General features: G+C 31.2%; 2 protein-coding genes across 3 annotated transcripts in view; both read right to left on the reverse strand.

Moving 5' to 3' along the window:
* Window positions 1-1795: 1795 nt before the first annotated feature.
* Window positions 1796-15304, reverse strand: LOC129951340 (lipase 3). The gene is made up of 6 exons (XM_056063438.1): window positions 14418-15304; window positions 3891-4068; window positions 3588-3799; window positions 3372-3521; window positions 3142-3300; window positions 1796-2567 (listed from the first exon to the last, which is right to left on the reverse strand). Exons 1-6 carry the CDS (start codon window positions 14625-14627, stop codon window positions 2148-2150), a joined length of 1329 nt encoding a protein of 442 aa, XP_055919413.1. The 5' UTR covers window positions 14628-15304; the 3' UTR covers window positions 1796-2147.
* A 417-nt stretch (window positions 15305-15721) lies between these two features.
* The window catches only part of LOC129951339 (E3 ubiquitin-protein ligase TRIM9), a 31202-nt gene continuing 28563 nt past the window's right edge, over window positions 15722-18360 (reverse strand). For both annotated transcript variants that reach the window (XM_056063437.1, XM_056063436.1), the window contains 4 exons: window positions 18196-18335; window positions 17919-18057; window positions 17332-17565; window positions 15722-17044 (listed from right to left, as the gene is read on the reverse strand). In XM_056063437.1, the coding sequence (XP_055919412.1) occupies window positions 16755-17044; window positions 17332-17565; window positions 17919-18057; window positions 18196-18335 (803 nt within the window). In that variant the 3' untranslated portion in view covers window positions 15722-16754. The remainder of the gene's footprint in view (window positions 17045-17331; window positions 17566-17918; window positions 18058-18195; window positions 18336-18360) is intronic.

Genomic DNA, 18360 nt, shown 5'->3' on the forward strand with positions numbered 1-18360 from the left:
TATAAAGACACCTACCAATATAAGTTACTCATAATTAAGTTTTGTACTATAATGGAGATATTTTTAGCACTGTCGGAAAAATCTTAAACACTTATCAGATTATTCTTACGAATTCGAATATGCTTGTTTTTTCCTTAAGATTCGATCTGTGATAAACATATTGATTAATTGTCTTGAATCATAATTATGCGAAAAGTATTGCAACTGTTAAACAACACTATGTTTAAATTTATTAAGAGCACTTTGTGGAAGGAAATCTCTCAGTCCTCATTTGACACAAAAATAAGCCTTGAGACGCTATACCTTAAGAAAGAAAAGAATTACTGTTGTTCTTAGATTATTTTGGCAATAAATTTACCTTTCGGAAATTTTTGAATTTTATTCCGGTACTACTCTGTAAGACTTAGTTTTTTGATGGCTATTGTATTTATTGTTTAAACATAACCTTAAAGAATAATTTACTACAGTAAATTAAGGTTACATTTTAGGACAAGTTGGAGTCGTATAAATGAAGCTCAATATAAAAGTTTGTCGTTTTTTTTTTCGGTTAACACTTATATCCTTCGCTATTGCTTACTTACTTAAGGTGGCGCTACAGTCCTGTGTTAACTAGGACCTCATCCAACAAACTTCTCCATCGAGTTTGATCTCTAGCTAGATGTCTCCAGTTTTGCGCTCCAAGTTGGGTAAGGTCACTTTCCACTTGTGCGCGCCATATCATCCGCTGGTGTTATTTTCTGCGTTTACAGTGGAGCCCAGGTAGACGAAGTCCTTGACTACCTCAAAGTTACGCCTGTCGATGGTGAAGTTTTGACCAAGACATCGGTGTTGTAGGTCCTTTCTTAACTACAGCATGTACTTTGTTTTGACCTCATTAACCGTTAAACCCATTTTTTCCGCCTCTGCCTCAATACTCACAAAAGTCCCATTGAAATCACGCTGAGTTCTTCCGATTATGTCAATGTCATCAGCATAATGCTAGTTATTGGACAGACTTTTGACTGAAAGTGCCTCTAGTGTTGATGTGTGAGCTCAGGACTATTCTTTCAAGTATGATGTTAAAAAAATCGCATGACAGCGCATCACCTTGCTTAAAACCTTTTTTGACATCGAATGGTTCTGTTAAGTTGTTTTCAAACTTTATGGAGCAGCGTGAATTCTCCATGGTGATCCCATGATGCCAAAACTAGACATGACCCTGTAGATGCTGTCATATGCGGCCTTGAAATCGCTGAAAAGATGGTGGGTGTTCTTGGGTTTTTTTCTAGGATCTGCCGTAATGTGAATATTTGATCGACTGTGGACTTTCCTAGTCTAAAACCTTTAGCTATTATTAACGAATTCAGAGAAATCTCGCATATTGAAAAATATGGAAACAGGTACACATTTTACACAAAATCTTGGGACTGTAAAATTTAAAACATTTCTTGAGAATAGTAATAGAAAATTAGTTTTTGAAATGCATTAGTTTAGGGAAACTTTTATGAATTTGATTTGAACCACAATTGACAAAATTCCTTTTCTCCAAAAATGTCTAAAATTTTTCTTTTCGTAAAACTTTTTTCATTCGTGACGATATTATTTTTACTTTCATTATAAACCTACAACTTTTTAAAACAAAACATTACTTCAATTCTTTTATGAGATCAAATTTTATTCTCACAGAAGTTGCTTAAAATTACAATATTCAAGAGATAACAATTCTTCAGATATTAAAACTTAAACAAAATTATATAATTTTTCTATTTCTGTTTTATAAATGGTTCATATATTTTAAAATATTCATGAGTAGTGAACGAAATGCTTAAATTTATAATAAAAATGATCCAATGCAGTATAAAATTCTTGGCAAACCTAGAAATATACATTATCAACTATATTCTTATAAATAAATCTTATTATTACTTCAACGTTTGAACTTATCAATAAATTGGTACTTGCATTTTGCATTTTTTCATTTAGTTTCTTAGCTTTGGTAAATAATTCAAAGAGCGCCTCAGTTTCCACCTTTAAATGACTTTTGTATATTTATATATATATGAATTTATGCCTTGTGTTTTTGCAATAAACATTTACTTAAAGCATCTATCTTATCTTTTTTTTCTAAGTATATACAACAATAATTTTTTTTTTAATTACTAAATAATCTACAAAGACGAACCAATAATTCGATTACCATGCATATGATTTTCCACACTTCTTATATTACTTATTAGCCGCACGTAAACTAACGGCTTCACATCAATCGCCCACAAAAAGTCTAAATGATTGAATTTCTCCATTGGCACGATATATTTGTCAATTACCTTTGGTAATTCGCGTGCTAATTTATCAACACCAGTCGTTGACACTAAAAGATCATTCATGGAATAGTACAAGGCAGCGGGTACCTTAACCTTGGAGAAGTCATAGTCTGGCGGTGTCATTCGACCATATTCGAGTTGATTGCGTAAATAACCACGATCGAACTTCCGAAAATGACCGGATTTCATAAGTTGACCAAAGTGTTCGAGTTGTTTGATCGATGCTCCCGAAGGTGTATGACTCAGCATAACTGGAAGCATTGTCTGCAAAATTATACAAAAGATATATAAGTTCAATTGGATAAGCTATGCGTCATGAATCATTGCTAGACATGATTTTTGTACACTTTTAAGTTGTCAAGGTAAATATAACCGATTGTAAGATCTAACAATATTGTCAGAAATGTCAGTAGAAAAATTGACTCAAATATCTTGCAACCGTGTGAACTTTCAATTTTATGTGACAAGACTGACATAAACGTCATTTTTAGCCATTGTCCTATTTTAAGCCATCGCATACCAACAGTTACTGACTATTTCTTCATTGTCAGATAAATTGAAAAAATTTTCTGCGCAGACTCAAAATTGGATCAGCAAACCATCTGACAATTAGGTTATAAGACTTTAGGACTAAATCTGCCAATCGTCTTAGCAAATAACTTTTCAATAGAAGAAATTTGAATATTGAAAGCTTAGATGCGTATCTACTTTTAAGTTTTGGGCTCAACTGAAAATATTTGGCATGTTTCAAAGAAAGTTTTTGGCGCCATCTTCTTGAGGCTTTATTTTACAATATTTGGTTAGTTGTCCGAGTCCTGTCTCTTATTTGCAAACTTACCTTATTCAGTTGTTCAGAATTGTACCCAGCTACAAGGAATAAAATGTTTGAACAAACATCTTGCGTCATTGCATTATCGTGGCATACAACTTGACTGTTGTCTACTAGAAATTTAGTATTGGGCATAAATTCCGTAATCCTCAGGACTCGAGTAGCAGCCTTCCGAAAAAAAATACATTTTATTTAACACCTTTTTTAGATATCTAAAGAATAAAAGATAAAAAACTCACCGTTAAAAAATCAAGAAACAACACAAGTGTTCGAAAGAGTGGACTTTTCATGTCTGATATATAAGCAATCGGCGCTAGAGCATGCATTGATTCAATTTTTCCAGCAAATGATGGTTGTTCCGAGCACAATACCCAAAATACAGCTGTTCCCTAGCGTAAATAATTTAAAAAATATACATTTTTTTAAAGAACCAACAAATTCAGTGTACTTTATACCTGTGAATGTCCAATATAATGCAGCTTCTCATGTCCATTCTTCTCCAGAACATAGTCAATTATAGCTGGCAAATCATATTTGCCCATTTCGTGAAATGTAAAATCCCAAAACTCCTGATAATCACTATTTAGACTGGTGTGATTTTTGGAATATCGATTTCCACGGACATTTCCCATCCAAACATCGTATCCCAAATTGGCAAGAATATAAGCTTTAAAAGTAGTATTGAATTGTAAATTACTAAAGAATATAAAAAAGCAATAAAAATAAAACTAAATCCAATATCAAGCAAATACATGTACCGAGTCCAGATTTAGGTCCCATCAGCACCCAAGTTGCTGAAGTATCAAGGATTCCATGCATCAGGAGAATCGGTTTAGCTCCGATCTTTGGTATCCGATGAATTTCCAGAATATAACCATCTTTGGTGACAACTGTGTGTGTTTCCGAGGGATAACCATATTTCCGAATAAGTTTTGGCTGCAATTTAAGAAAAAAAAAAAACATAATTAAAACTTGTTACGATGTTGCATGTACAAAGTTTACAAGTTCCGCTCCAGGAACCATAAACTATATCGTTGCTTAAATTAACACACATAAAAACGCCTTATATAGCTTCTTACAAATAAAAAAAAGAGGCTAAATGTCACATAGGCATAACATCTTTTGTCATTCGAAAGACAACTAAATATAAAACTGATGGTATAAATGATAGAAATGTAGCAATTAAAGTGTGAAGAAATACAAGAGTTAGCAAAAACCTGAAAAACAAAAAGTCCATAGTCCATACAAAAATAAAAAAAAAAACAACATGAACTCTTGCATTGTTTTGGCTTTTCATGCTTCATGCATGTCTAATCAATCCTCACCTACTTCCCCCTAATGGCTCGGCTTGGCCTTAAGTGGTTCATTGTTTCAAAATGATGAAAATCTCTATCATATGTCAGAGTTTGTATCTACGCCGAGTATGTACGTACAAATGTACCTAATTGTGTCAATCTAGTCTTTTATGTTGTATCTCTCAGTCTCAGAGTATATCCTGAGACACTAAAAGTTGAAAACAAGTTAAAGAGTTTCAAACATACTCGTACTTCATGAAAAGTTGTTGGAGGAGAAATTTTTAAACATCACTTTTATTTAAGATTATTGTTGCATTGTTGTTTTAATTTTTGTTGTTGTTGCATAATTTTTAAGTTGCAGAAATTGAAATTGCAGACATAATAGAAACATTAATGAAATGCGAATAAAAGATTATGATATAATAGAAGTCTTATATTGCTGATCGTATAATGGTTGTGAGTCAAAGAGTCTTTTTTAATGAAGTTGATTTCATTTAAATTCTCAGCAATAAACTGCAAGGTCGTATCATCTACAATTTTGATGTCTGTTCAAACAGGAATACCCAAAGGCAACTGGAAGTTTAAACCTGCTGCTGTATGATGTTTGAGGAAATAAGTGCATTTAACTACCAGCAGAATATTATTAGCTATTATATGAATATTAAAGGAGTTCATTATCGGAAATACGGAAAAGTTTAAAACAGTTTTATGAGATTATTGCTAAGTATATATTTGATGAGTCTTTTAGTGAAAAATTGCACTCATATAATTTTATTTTAAGTTAAATTACGTAAGAAGTAGTTTTTAAATTGCGTGTAACTTTTTTTATAATAAGCGCACACTCAATTAGATAATACTACCCTTATTATGTGTGAGCTTAAGGAAAGGGAGAGAGAGGTTGAAAGGAGGTATCGGTGCACATTGGTATTGAATTCTTGAATATTGCAATGGCTGGGAAAGACAGAGTGTGGCAAGGCATTCCACATTCACGTAGTACGGCTAAAGAACGAATCTCTGTACTTGACAGTACGACCGAAGTTGGGCTCGAGGGTATATTGATGAGCATGCCTAGAAAAGCGATTATTACAGTTGAACTTGTAGATAACAGCCAGATCAAAGGGGGAGAAATACTTCTTGCATCGCCTTAGACATCCCAAAGAACTTGATACATTTTCAGCGACATCGCGTATTTGATCGTTCCACAAAAGGTGATTGGTGATCTCGCTTTAACGATACAAGACACCATTGGGTTTTGGAAGCATTAAATTTCACACGATTGATTCCCCATTGTACAATGCAGTTTAGGTCGGTATTTAATGAACTTATCATATTTTGTCTTTGCAGTTTCACATGTTCTGAAAACGAATACGAAAAGCTAAGGGTACTATCGTCAGCAAAACAATATATTGGATAAGAAGTTGCAGACAGGAGATCATTAATAAAAATGAGAAAGAGTGTAGGAGATAGAACACAGCCCTGGGGCACACCAGCATTTATTTTGTGGTTTTCAGACTTGAATCCATATAGAATAAAACTTGAACGATTCGAAAGGTAATTACTAGTCCAATGAAGGAGGGATTTATGAAAACCGAAAGCACGAACTTTCGATAAAAGAGGTAGATGCCAAACCCTATCAAATGCTTTTGAAATATCAAGTGCAATAATCTCATTGTCTCCAAAGCGATGTAAAGATTTGCTCCACTGTTCGGTGAGATGAATTATGAGGCCAACAGTGGACCTGTTGTTAAAAAAGCCGTATTGTCGGTCATAAAGAAGCTTTCGATCTTCGAGATATTTCTTGAGCTGATAATTAATTAGTGTTCCATGACCTGGAAAAGAAGTGACGTAAGTGCAATCGGTGGGTAATTAGAGGGTGAGGAAGATTCGCCTTTTTTGGAACAGGCTTGGCAAATGCGGTTTTCCATTCGTTCGGAACAAAACCTGAGGAGTAGGATAGATGAAAAAGCTTACGCAGTGGTTTTGCCAGCGTTGAAGAACAATTCTTCAGAAGAATAGCGGGTATACTATCCCTGCACTGCAGGCCAAGCTATGCAGTGGAATATGCTCACACAAGAAGGAAGAAGAGCTGGACGACCAAGACCCACATGGGGCACGAGGTGGAATCGGCGTCACTAGGCAAAAGTTAGAGGGAGCTGAATACATCTCCGGAAACCATACACGATGGCGCGTAGGCGTAGTAGAAGCCCTATGCCCCTTAAGGTGTTCCCAACGGACTTAACAGCTTCCAATTTTCCATTATACTTTTGAAATATGAATAAAGAACTATTTTCAAAGTAAAATAAAACAACTTAATTTAAGTTCTTAAAAGATTTCAATTAATCGTTTATGGAGACACGACGGTATAAAAATTACAATATTTGTTATGTCAGAATGGTAACTGCTGAAAGTGTAGTCCCAGTTTCCAAAGTAAAGACTATTAATTAAAATCATTACAGACTACATTTTTAAAAGATTGCAAAATTGTAACACCCTGTTGTATGGAGCTAAATTAAAACTTATGACTTTATTTCTCTTTCAATAGCACATCTATATCAATATATTGACTTCCACCTGTTCCACTCGACTATAAGTCTTCAGTTTAAAATCTTAAGAAATATACTACACTACCAATTAAGGTTGAAGGTAAAAGTACGGAGCCAATTATATCCACACAGTCTCATTCAAACAACTGTTGGGAAAGACTTTGTACGAAGCTTATACTACACCTGTATGTTGAAATTTGAAAAATCCTTTTGCATGTTTTTATTTGTTGCAACACTCACTTGATTTTCAATCGACTTAAACAAATCATGCTTGGTCCAGTGAATAAAGTAAATATAAATTTCGAAATCTCTATGTTATACAAAAAAAAATTAAAAAAATGTGTCAACAAGCTTATAATCTCATGCCAACGATCCTTATCGTCGTCGGCCACCATTGCCGTCCCCCAAAATAAATACCAAACCAACCAGTAAATTAATTTATTTTTAAAATATCAAGTAAACACCTCTTGCACATAGTTTGCTTTTTGATATTTAAACATACAAATAAAAAAAAATTAAAACCAACTAAAAATGTGTGCAATATCGTGGTGGCACATTCCATTGACAATTTTATGCCTTTTATAGGCAATTATCCCCCACAGGCAAACCCCCTCAAAAGCTGTATTTAAGTTATTTTATACCAAAATATTATATACGAATATCTTGTGCCATATATCTAGTATGGAATTGCCTCCTTTTAAAATTATGACATCACTCCTGGTTAGATACAGAGGCAAGGTATAGCATAAATACTATATAACCGGTACACTCAAAGTAGGTAAAATGAATATTATACTTTGTCAGACTACTTTCTATGTAGCTGGCTCTAACTATGTCTCCAAATTCCACAATCCCAAACTATATACGAGTTCCAACGTTACATATAAAAAGTGCTTTAGGAGAATACATACTTTCATGACTGCGTTATACCAGCACAGTACTTTGCCTACCAACATAATTTGTTAAACAAAAACAAAAATAAATAAAGAAGATAAAGTTAACAATAACAAACAATTAGCCCACATTGTTGGTTTATGAGTTTTTTTTTTGTTAAGAAGAATTGGCCATGGCGCTACCTTGCATCGGATTATGTAATTTAATTATCCTAATCGACATAGCCAGCTGCAGGGGTAACCTGTAACTACTATACCATACCATTCGCGATACCACAGGTGGATTATACTTCATTGCACTCTTTTGTTAAAATTTCTGAAAGGCTGAAAAAACATTGGTTGACAGGAATCATCTGCATACAGGCCCTGAAGCAAAAACATTAAGATGGATTCTCTAAGCTCAACCACTTAAGTCTTTGAAGTAGGTTTTAAGGATCCAAAAGTTTATCCACTTTTAAACAATTTGAAATATATTATATTTCATGCCATATATATGGCATTTTCTAAACTATATGGGCCCTGCAAGTCTTGGGGGTTAAGACAGTGAACTATGTAAGCTTGCAATCATCTTGGAATCCGCCACTGGACTATTATACAGCCTTGTAAATACAACCTGTATGTACGTCAGGGTAGCTTCGTACGTCTATTGCTTCATCACACCAATGCGGAAATCAATCTTGTGGATACGATAGTATCTTGTGTTGGGTTTTGTTTAATGTTCAGAGTCGTATATAGAAGATATCCAGTACGCGGCACGGTATTCAGTTTTGCATTCGATGAAATTTGTTTATAAATTGTTTTTCATGTTTCTTTGATTGTGATAAGAGTTATGTTTCTGTATGCAATTTTTCCTTCAAAAGCAGTCATCTTTTGACTTTATCTTTGGCCATATTTTGTAATGCACCACACTTTAAACAAATTTCATGTAATTTATTAATTTATTTAATGAATGCTTTTGTTTTTTTGTTGTTGTTCATAAATAGGATGATTCATATGAACGATATTTTATTATACTTCGAACCAAATATTTATTTGTATATTTTGTAACAATAAATTGAATTTATAATTTATGCAAAATAATTTATGGGGCAGTTGTCAAACATAATTGGTTTGATCGGAAACAATGCACGATCGACGACGCGACGCTACGCGACGATATACTTGTAGATGTCAAATTTGTCAATGACTTTGTACGTTGAAATTTATGTAAATATATATAATTATGATTAGGGACCTACAGCTAAAGCTACAGCTATTTGTTTGTTTTCATTATTAAAAATTGTCTGGGTTTTAATTTTTGAATACATTTTAAAAAGTGTAAGAAAACACGTTTGTAGATGCTAAGGTATAGCACCATTTTTGTTTTGTATCTACCTGAGACGGTTATTTATTTGTTGATTGAAGTTCCACAAAAAAATGTATGTTAATTATTATTATCATAGCATTAAAGTTCGGGCTACAGCTCTTTTGATTGCATATAATCGAACGTGGGATGATTATTAGCTGGATCATAATTCTTTTCGAGAAGTTATGAATATAGAGCTCGTAGACATCATTTCGACTTAAAAGATATAAATTAAAGTGGTTGTGTTAAGAAAATACCGAATACAAATGTTCGTTGATTCAAAGCGTAAATTTAAAAAATAAATAAATGAAGTTTTGAAATTAATTACCTTAAACACGCATATTAAAAATTAAAATGATGTCTGTTATTAAGTTTAGAATGTGCATTTATTGCACTAACAGAGTATTACCAGCCGATAATGATTATGTTTAAATTTTGTCTGCAATAAGTTAGTTTTATTTAGAAAACGAAATTAAGGTTGTGTTTCTTTTAATTCTAAAAAAAATGTTATGAAGTTGACTGTGTATAGTACACTGATTTTTTAAAGCTTTTGACCAACTTAGGGGAGGAATTATTTTATTTAAACTTAAAGTTCAACAGATCCTATGAGGTTACAGTAAGCAATTGTCATTCTGAATCTTTTGTTGCTCAATCTGGTGTTTCCCAGGGAAGCCATCTTGGCCCTTTTCTATTTATCCTGTCTATTAACGACATATCGTCATGTCCACGCTGAAATGAAGTTCTTATTTTTGCTGACATTTACAAGCTGACATTGATAGTTTCACATTTTGGTGTGGCAAAAATAGCCTTACCCTCAACCCTTTAAAATGCCATACGATAACTTTTACTAAAAAACGAATCGGTAGTGTATTTGATTATTGTATATCACAGCAAAAACTCTGTTGCTATTTAGGTGTACATTTCTGTTCCAACTTAGAATTTATACATCACATTAATTTTATTGTTAATAAAGCAAGTTCTATGCTTGGTTTTATAAAACGCTGGGCAAAGGAGTTTCAATGATCAATATGTTACTCTTTCTTTGTGCAATTGTCATGTTCTATCTCATTTTGAATACGCTTCGCAGGTATGGACTCCCTATTACGAAATTCGTAAAAAACCTATTGAATCAATTCAACCTAAAAAAAATTCTTTGATGAATATTGTTTTTTAAACCAAACGTTTATTTAGGTGTATAGTCAACCAGAATTATTTATTTGTACTTTAACTACTTATAAGGACTATTGCAGGAATTTTGTCTAAGCATTTGGACAATTGAATTTCAATGTGATGTCTTAAAAAAAGAACTTTTCTTAGTTCCACTAATTTTAATTGGCTGGTACCGTTTTGCTCGAAAATTCGTAGAATCCTAGAACATACTTACCTACGTGCATTTATTTTTTAATTTATTAATTTTAAATTAAAAGAAATAAACACAAATTTCTCCTTACAAATACTTTGAAACTTAATTCATTTTTCAAACGTTTTATTATATTTGAAATTGTTGTCTTATAATAAATATAATCCTACCAAAAATATTCTAAAAGTAGTTTAACTTGGCAAATTCATTTATAGAAAACAGCTTTAATTTCAATGATTGCTAGAAAAGTTTTCAAATAACTTTAAATGGCAGTTCAATAATTCAGAAGCACCAATCCTGAAACGTCATCGTATCTGAATTATTTTAAAAACAAAAAGATATACAGCCCATAATGGATGAAATTCTCAGGAGTTTTAAACACAAACTTTGATCACATTATTATCTTCAAATGAGCTTTTATTGACCGGTGGTATTTCTTCAACCCAACGGCGCGCGGCGTGAAGAACCGTTTTGGAAAAACACTCGATCTGGTATTTTTCTCCGAAACCATATACTCTAAAGCAGCTGTGATTTCTTCTGCTGTCAAAATTGTTGACGAAGATTGCCATCATAAATATGGCTTTACCTCATATGCTATCTAACAAAACTATAGTTCAACTTTAGTAGGTGTGATTTTGAAAACCTTTTTAACTTATAATATATGATCAATTGGTATCCCTTATTTTGTAACTTAAATATTGACGATATGTGTTAAATTTTTTATTTAACTCTTTTTGACTGTTTCTACAAAACGATTTCATTTAAAAAGACTCAAAATAACTTGAGTGTTCCACCATGGTTTGATTCTCACGTGAAAAACTTAAAAGAAAAAAGGAACAAAGCTTGGATAAAGTATAATCAAACAGGAACTGATGATGATTATAGGACGTTTAATATATAATAAAACAACTTTTTACTGACTACTCTAACATCCTATATGATGACTACATTCGGAAAATTGAATTTAACCTAAAACTAATCCTGAAAGTTTTTTGAAATTCGTTTATCTTAAGAAGAAAGCATGTGGGTACCCTAACTTAATGACTGATCTGATTCGACATCAAATAGTAATGAGCCGAGTCTATTTTCGAACATGTTTGCAGACTACTTCAAAGATGCTTTTGTAGATCATAACATTTTTAGTTTTCTTAACACATCTACCACTGTTATACATTTCCCCCACTTAAACACTATACATTTCATTTTAAGTAAAGATACTTAATAGCATCCTACAACTTGACGAATGTTTTAGTCCTGGTCTCGACGGTGTATCATCAACAATTAGCACATCTGCTATGTGTTTCTTTTAACACGTCCTTAAGTAACTCGCTGTCTGGAAGAGCTCCTTCATAATACCAGTACAAAAAAAGGTCCTGAACTATCTGTGATACCTAAACTGTTTGCGTCAATCGTATGTATCGTCCTTTCTTTTCACTGTAGTTCAATTATTTTGATTACCAGCATGGTTTCGTTAAAAAGCTTTCAACTGTTACTAATCTCTTTCACTTTATGTCGTTTTGTATAGATGTTTTTGAAAAACGTGAACAAGTAGATTGTATCTTTCAGCAAGGTCTTTAACAAATTGTGTAATAAAACATTATTTTTAAACCTATCGCAGCAAGGTTTTAACGACTATTTCATAAACTGGATCTCCTTATATTTACAAGACATACGTTATAATTTGAATTCTGGTGTCTACCATGGTAGTCACCTTGGTCCTGTTCTATTTGTTGTTTTAATTATAAATAAATTGGTGTCGATCATATTAGATTCGACTGTTGTAAAATATGCTGATGAATTTAATTTTTTTTAAGAAAATTAACTCTACATTTGACTGTCTTCTCTTGCAAGAAGACTTACTATTATTGAGGGAATGATGCAATAATAATCGTATTGTTTTAAATGTTGATAAATGTAAAACCATGAGATCTAATTGTTTTAGTTAAATGTTTGTCCTTTAAGTAGAGTTTATGTATTTTCTGACTTGGGTGTTGACTAAGATTTTAATCCTTCATTTAATGAACATATTAACTTAATAGTTAAAAAAACAAAAAGAGTTCTGGGGTTTGTTGAGAGATTTGGCCGTGATTTCCGTGATCCATATGTTTTAAAATTACTTTTTGTTTCATTTGTGACACCAGTCCTGGAATATGCTTGTACAGTATGGCCGCTTTACTACGCCGTATACGTCACAAGACTCGAAGCCATTCAGAAAAGATTTTTGCGTTTTTGTCTATAAATCTTTCATCTTTGACAAATCATAGGAAGTGCTTTCAGTTTTGTTTTATTGTAGGAATAATAAACGGGCAAATTGCATCACCATCAGTTCTTGGTAGTTTAAACTTAAGTTTTAGTCGTTCAAGTAAAAGACTCAAGAAACCATTGAATACTAATCTTAGCAGATCAAACTATTAATTGAAATCTACAATAAATTTCACTCTTGTATAAAGTATAAATTGCAAATTAATAATTTTCAACAGTCTAGTTTAAGTTTTAGATTTTAAGTATATATAATATTAATAAGAATTGTTAACGTTCGTATTAAATGAATTATAATAAATAAAGTTTTTTTTTCATTTTCTACGGTAGGTACCATCCCTGTTTTTTTGTTATTCAAAATTTTTACCATTTTTAATCTAAACTCAATGGGTCATATTCATAGTTCCTTGATAAGTTCTGATTTTGTATTTGCTAAATTAAAGATCAGTTTATGTTATTCATAGACAATTTATTTTATTTTATTCAAAAATAAACAAACTTGTTGAGTAAATTAAGTTACGAGACATTTTATTTGAAAATTTGAGTTCAAAAACTAAAATGTCAAAAGACGTAAGCATACTCGTACATACATATATCAATATTTAGATATTTTTCTGGATGTTGGAATGCTGCCAACTTACAAAAAAAGAAAACTCTATTTAACCCGATTGGACCGCTTTGAAATATGTACATAGATGAAGACGATTTGTATGAAAAGTATCGATTCGAGAAAAAAAAACTGTCAAGTTTATGATTGACCTTCTAAATATTATAGATCGAAATTTAATTAAATGTCTGCTAATATGAGCGTGCTTCCAAGTCTTAAAATCACCATAAAATTTATCACTTAATACCAAACAAAATAGTTTAAATGGTTTCTAAGATTTTGGCTCTCAAGCTAATGCAATTTATTTTGTTACTTTCTAAAATCCATTTTGTATAGGTTTAGTCGACATTTTTTTTTAAATTGTAGTAGAATATGCATTAACATTAATGTCTAACCTATATGTTAAATTTAGACTCCAGTTCGAATAGACTCAGGTTTAAAATATGACTAAGAATATTCCCCAATGTCTTTAAATTACATCACGTATCTATTTAAAAACTTGTAATAAGGTGTAAACATATTTATCAGAAGTAAACATTTTTTTTTCACAAAAATTTTCATATCTATGATCCAAGGCAAGATACATTTTTTTTAAATTAAAACCAATATCTCCAGATAATGGTTTGAACAAGAAACAAATAAACAACTTGAGGCTAAATGCTCAATGAGCATTCTTAACAAAACCATTATTCATAAAGTGTTAGCTTTTCAAAAAACATAATTGAAGCTCCTTTCAAAATATAAGTACATTCTCTAAATATTCCCCATTAAATTGCTCAATGCTTTTTCTATTGCAACTTGTTACAAACAATGTTAAAAATTATTCCATCTCTGAATTTTTAATAATCGCTCTTATTAAAAAAAATTCCTTACAGAAAATTTTCTATCGGTTCACTCTATTATCAACGAATTTTTAGTAAATCCATTTCAAATGTCGTCTTAATATTGTCTCTAAAAATGTCAACTAGATATTCAGTTATTACCGTAATTAATGATGCATCCTCCAGTACATCAGAATTGAAAAATCTTCCGGTTCCTGTTAGAGTAGGATTACTCGACAGAAGTACACTATTAAGAAGATTTTTCAATGAATAACTAGAAGGAACTTTCAATGTGAACGAAGAAACACTATTTACTGTCAGAAATACACATAAAACTATTTGAAGACAAACACCACACTTATCACTCTTCATTTTCTTTGATTTTTAAAATTTCGTTTTTCAACCGTCCAAAAATATTTAAAAATACTAAAATTTTGATCTCACATGTAAATAATTAAATTTCCACTCTCTTAACTAAGTAAATGGTTTACATTGACAAAAATAAATTAATTTATTTCACTTAAGACTTAGGTGTGCTTCACATTCAAAAAAGTAAACAAAAAACAAATACGTAGCATAATGGTATGTTTAATTTGATTTAGGTTTTAAGGTTTTCTTCCAACGAATGTCATGACCAAATAACCAATTACATTATATCACCGCACGGTAATTAGGCAATTTGTTTCCTCCGAACCGGCAACAACCATTAAACTGAAGAACATAATATCAATGTTATTTACAACTAAGTCTGTCAAGCTTTAGCCTCTAGGTGTTCATTAAGCCTTCATTACTGAAGGCAAGAAGAAAAAACAACTGTTTGTTTCTTTGACAAAATAATAATGATATATTTTCTTTTACGATGCAGCACCCATAGGTTTTTTTATATTTTAAATGTGGTGTACAGTTTTGTGTGTACGAACTGAATGATGTACGGTAACTAACTGTTTGTTAGTAACTTTGAGCCAAATGCGCTCCAGCGTGCTTCTTGTTGTGGATGGCACATTTATGGAAGTAGTGGGGTTTATTAAAGAGCAAAGCTAGTACACAGGTGATCTTTGGACAAGAAACTAAAGGAATGAAGAAAGATGTAGCCTTTTTGTGTGGCATAAGTCTTTCTTGGAGCTTATGTGGAAATAAACTTCAACTATTGTGCATAAACGTGTGGCACTGGTTTTGTTTTTTCTTCGTCGGGTTCGTCTTGATTTTTATTCGTTTTTCATTTCTTCTTGAAATGAGTTTATGAATTCCTTGAGAAATTGTGGTGTCAAGAGTAGATCTGTTTGATTTTGGTTGAGTTGAAGGTTTTTAAGTGAACTACCAAAGTAATATTAAAATTTAAATGGTTAAATATTAAAAAAAATCCACCCCTTGCCACGCCCATTTCTTTCAAAAGTTGTATAGTTGATTTAGGCTAATAAAATCACATGGAAGAAGAAAGTCCACTAAAATAAAAACAACACACAAAATTCTCTTTAATAAATTACTAGTTTTTATTATTATTAATATTTTTAAATATTAAATTTTTATTTACATAATCATACATAACTTCCTGTATTTTTTAAATATGAATCACCTAACATAATTTCATAATGACTATTATAATGATGTATACTGTTTTTTTTCCTTCGTTATCATATAGCAGATTAATGGCGTTTATTTTAGATTAAATTTTCTTAAGTTTAAAATTAATAATTCATTTCCTTAACATTGTTAAATAAAAATTTTCAATTATATAATAATATTTTATTAAAAAATGTTTGTAAGTTTCTTTTTTTTAAATTTTTCTTGTCTTATTTAAAAAATAATCAAATCCTTTTACATTCATATTTTAATTTAATTAAGCAAAAAATGAATGTCAACATGCATTTTTCATTGAATATATTATGTTTAAAGTGTGCTTAAAAGTTATTATGTTTTATTTCGTGTGTTGTATGTTTTTGTTTTTTCTTAAATATTAATTGAAAATTATTTTGTACAATTCTTAATTGCTAACACAACTTTAAAAAATATTATTATAATATCTTTCATTTGCATAATTTGATCTGGTGTGGGTTTTATTTTTATTTACTTGATGTAATAAATTATTACTACAATAGAATTCCTAAAAATACAAATAAATATTTAGGAAATCATATTTTCTTTATAAATATCTTTATAGAATAATGGAATATGATTCATTTTGTTTATATTTTATTACTCTCCTAAAATTATGTACGTAATTTTATTTATTTTTTAATTCTTCGATTGCAACTAAATAATTCTGCACTATTTTAAATAGAAGACAAAAAAGTGAACAAACGAGATCATTTTGCAGGGGGATATGTTGTGAGGATACCAATTTTTATGTTTATTCAATAATTTTTTGTTTTAAAACTATTTAATTTTTGTTCTGCACATTATATGAACTTCTCTAATGGAATATTTTTGTTGTGTTTTATTTTGTTCCTAAGCATAATTTCGACAGTTTTATTGTGATTTTTTAGTGCTATAGAGAGAAAGCTAATGATAATCCATTTGTGGTGCATCTAATGCTGTGTGTAGTGTTAAAGTTACACCACGATTGACACTAACAGCTGGATAGAAAACTCCATAAAGATCTCGAAAAGCAATAGATCCCTGGGGCATTTCATTAACTAGAAAACTTAATGTATGTCTTTCCAAATCGAGAAGAACACCAACTGTACTGCCTGTGGTAATGCCACCTTCAACACGACGCTCATGAATAGAATTGTGTTGAAACCACGATCGTTGACGGTCGATGTACATAGCAAATGCTTTATCATCTTTGCCTAAAAATAAAGAAAACACGATTTAAATTAATTTTTTAATTCAATTTGCTTCTCAACAAAACCCAAACAAAAGAGCTGCCGTTCGAACTTGAGTTGATTTTGAGTCGGCAAAATTGTATTTTTATTAACTCATTTTTGTTTGTAATTTCTTTTTCGTGGGTTTGGCATAACTGATATTTAAATTCAGATTACGAGTAATTATGAATAAATAAACAAAATAAAACGCCTTTTCTTAATATGGAGTGATTTTTGTATACTTTATTGAATTTAAACAGAAAAACACTCACCAAGCATTTTATTGCGATTGACATCAATTCGTGCCACACCAAACGCTGGATCAGTATCTGCAGTATAATTATTGACAGTGAATTCCCAATAATGAACACCACGAGAAAATCCAACTGAACCTAAAGCCACACGATGTTCCCATCCTTCTACCATAACTGTTGAATTATTATTCGAGAATACTAAACCAGAACCAGATCCTCCGCTTAATTGGGGATTAAATGTAAACCAAGCAACTGTGAAAAATAAAATTATGGTATTTCAAATTATGCTAAGAAATTAACAAAATCTTGCTATTTCAATTCCTAAAGATTTATGACTGAGGACCATCCAAATAAAGCTGACACTTACATAATTAAGTCTTAGTGATTATATGTGAATTATTTTATTGTTCATTTCGAAATTATGATTACTCAGAGCAAAATTATTGCTTTTATTTTTGAAGGAAACTTCTTATTTTAAAAGGTTGAACTTTTAGAAGACTGCTCTAAAATATGCAAGGAATTATATATTCCAAAAAGATATTAATACTTTGCATACTTCTTAGCAAAAAATGTATTTTACTGTTCTTTCTGTTTAAAAAACGTACCTTCAGCTGTCTGAAGTCCAATCAAAGCAGAATATTCTCCTTCACCACTGCTATTAAAAGCTTTAACTCTTGCATTATACATTGAATTAAAATGCAATCCATCTACTGTGCAAATTGTTTCTTTTCCGCAATAGACTTCCTGTAAATATATTATTAAAATATTTTTTTTTGAATTAAGAACCAAAATGAATGTTATTAATTTTAATTAATTTAAAGTGAATTATAAATCTTTACTGATTTTGTTTTTTTTGTGTGAAATTGAAAATAGGTACCTTACCCTAAATTCACCACCGCTTCCATCATCCAACTCAAGGACATATCCTTCAACAGAGCAGTGATTTGGTGCTTGCCACGCTACTGTTACAGAATTATTTTCAGCCGAGCAATTTTCTGGGATCACGGTTGGAGTTAAAGGTGCTAAAGGAAGGGTTTTTAAAAGAAT

Source organism: Eupeodes corollae, chromosome 3 (genome assembly GCF_945859685.1).
Source record: "Eupeodes corollae chromosome 3, idEupCoro1.1, whole genome shotgun sequence".
Lineage (NCBI taxonomy): Eukaryota > Metazoa > Arthropoda > Insecta > Diptera > Syrphidae > Eupeodes > Eupeodes corollae.

Coding starts and splice junctions, on each gene's coding strand:
- LOC129951340 (XM_056063438.1), bottom strand. CDS start 14,627: ATGAAGAGTGATAAGTGTGGTGTTTGTCTTCAAATAGTTTTATGTGTA. Junction 4,069..14,417: donor AGGATGCATCATTAATTACG/GTAATAACTGAA, acceptor CTTAAATTGCAG/CCAAAACTTATTCGGAAATA. Junction 3,301..3,371: donor TGTTTCTTGATTTTTTAACG/GTGAGTTTTTTA, acceptor TTTTTTCGGAAG/GCTGCTACTCGAGTCCTGAG.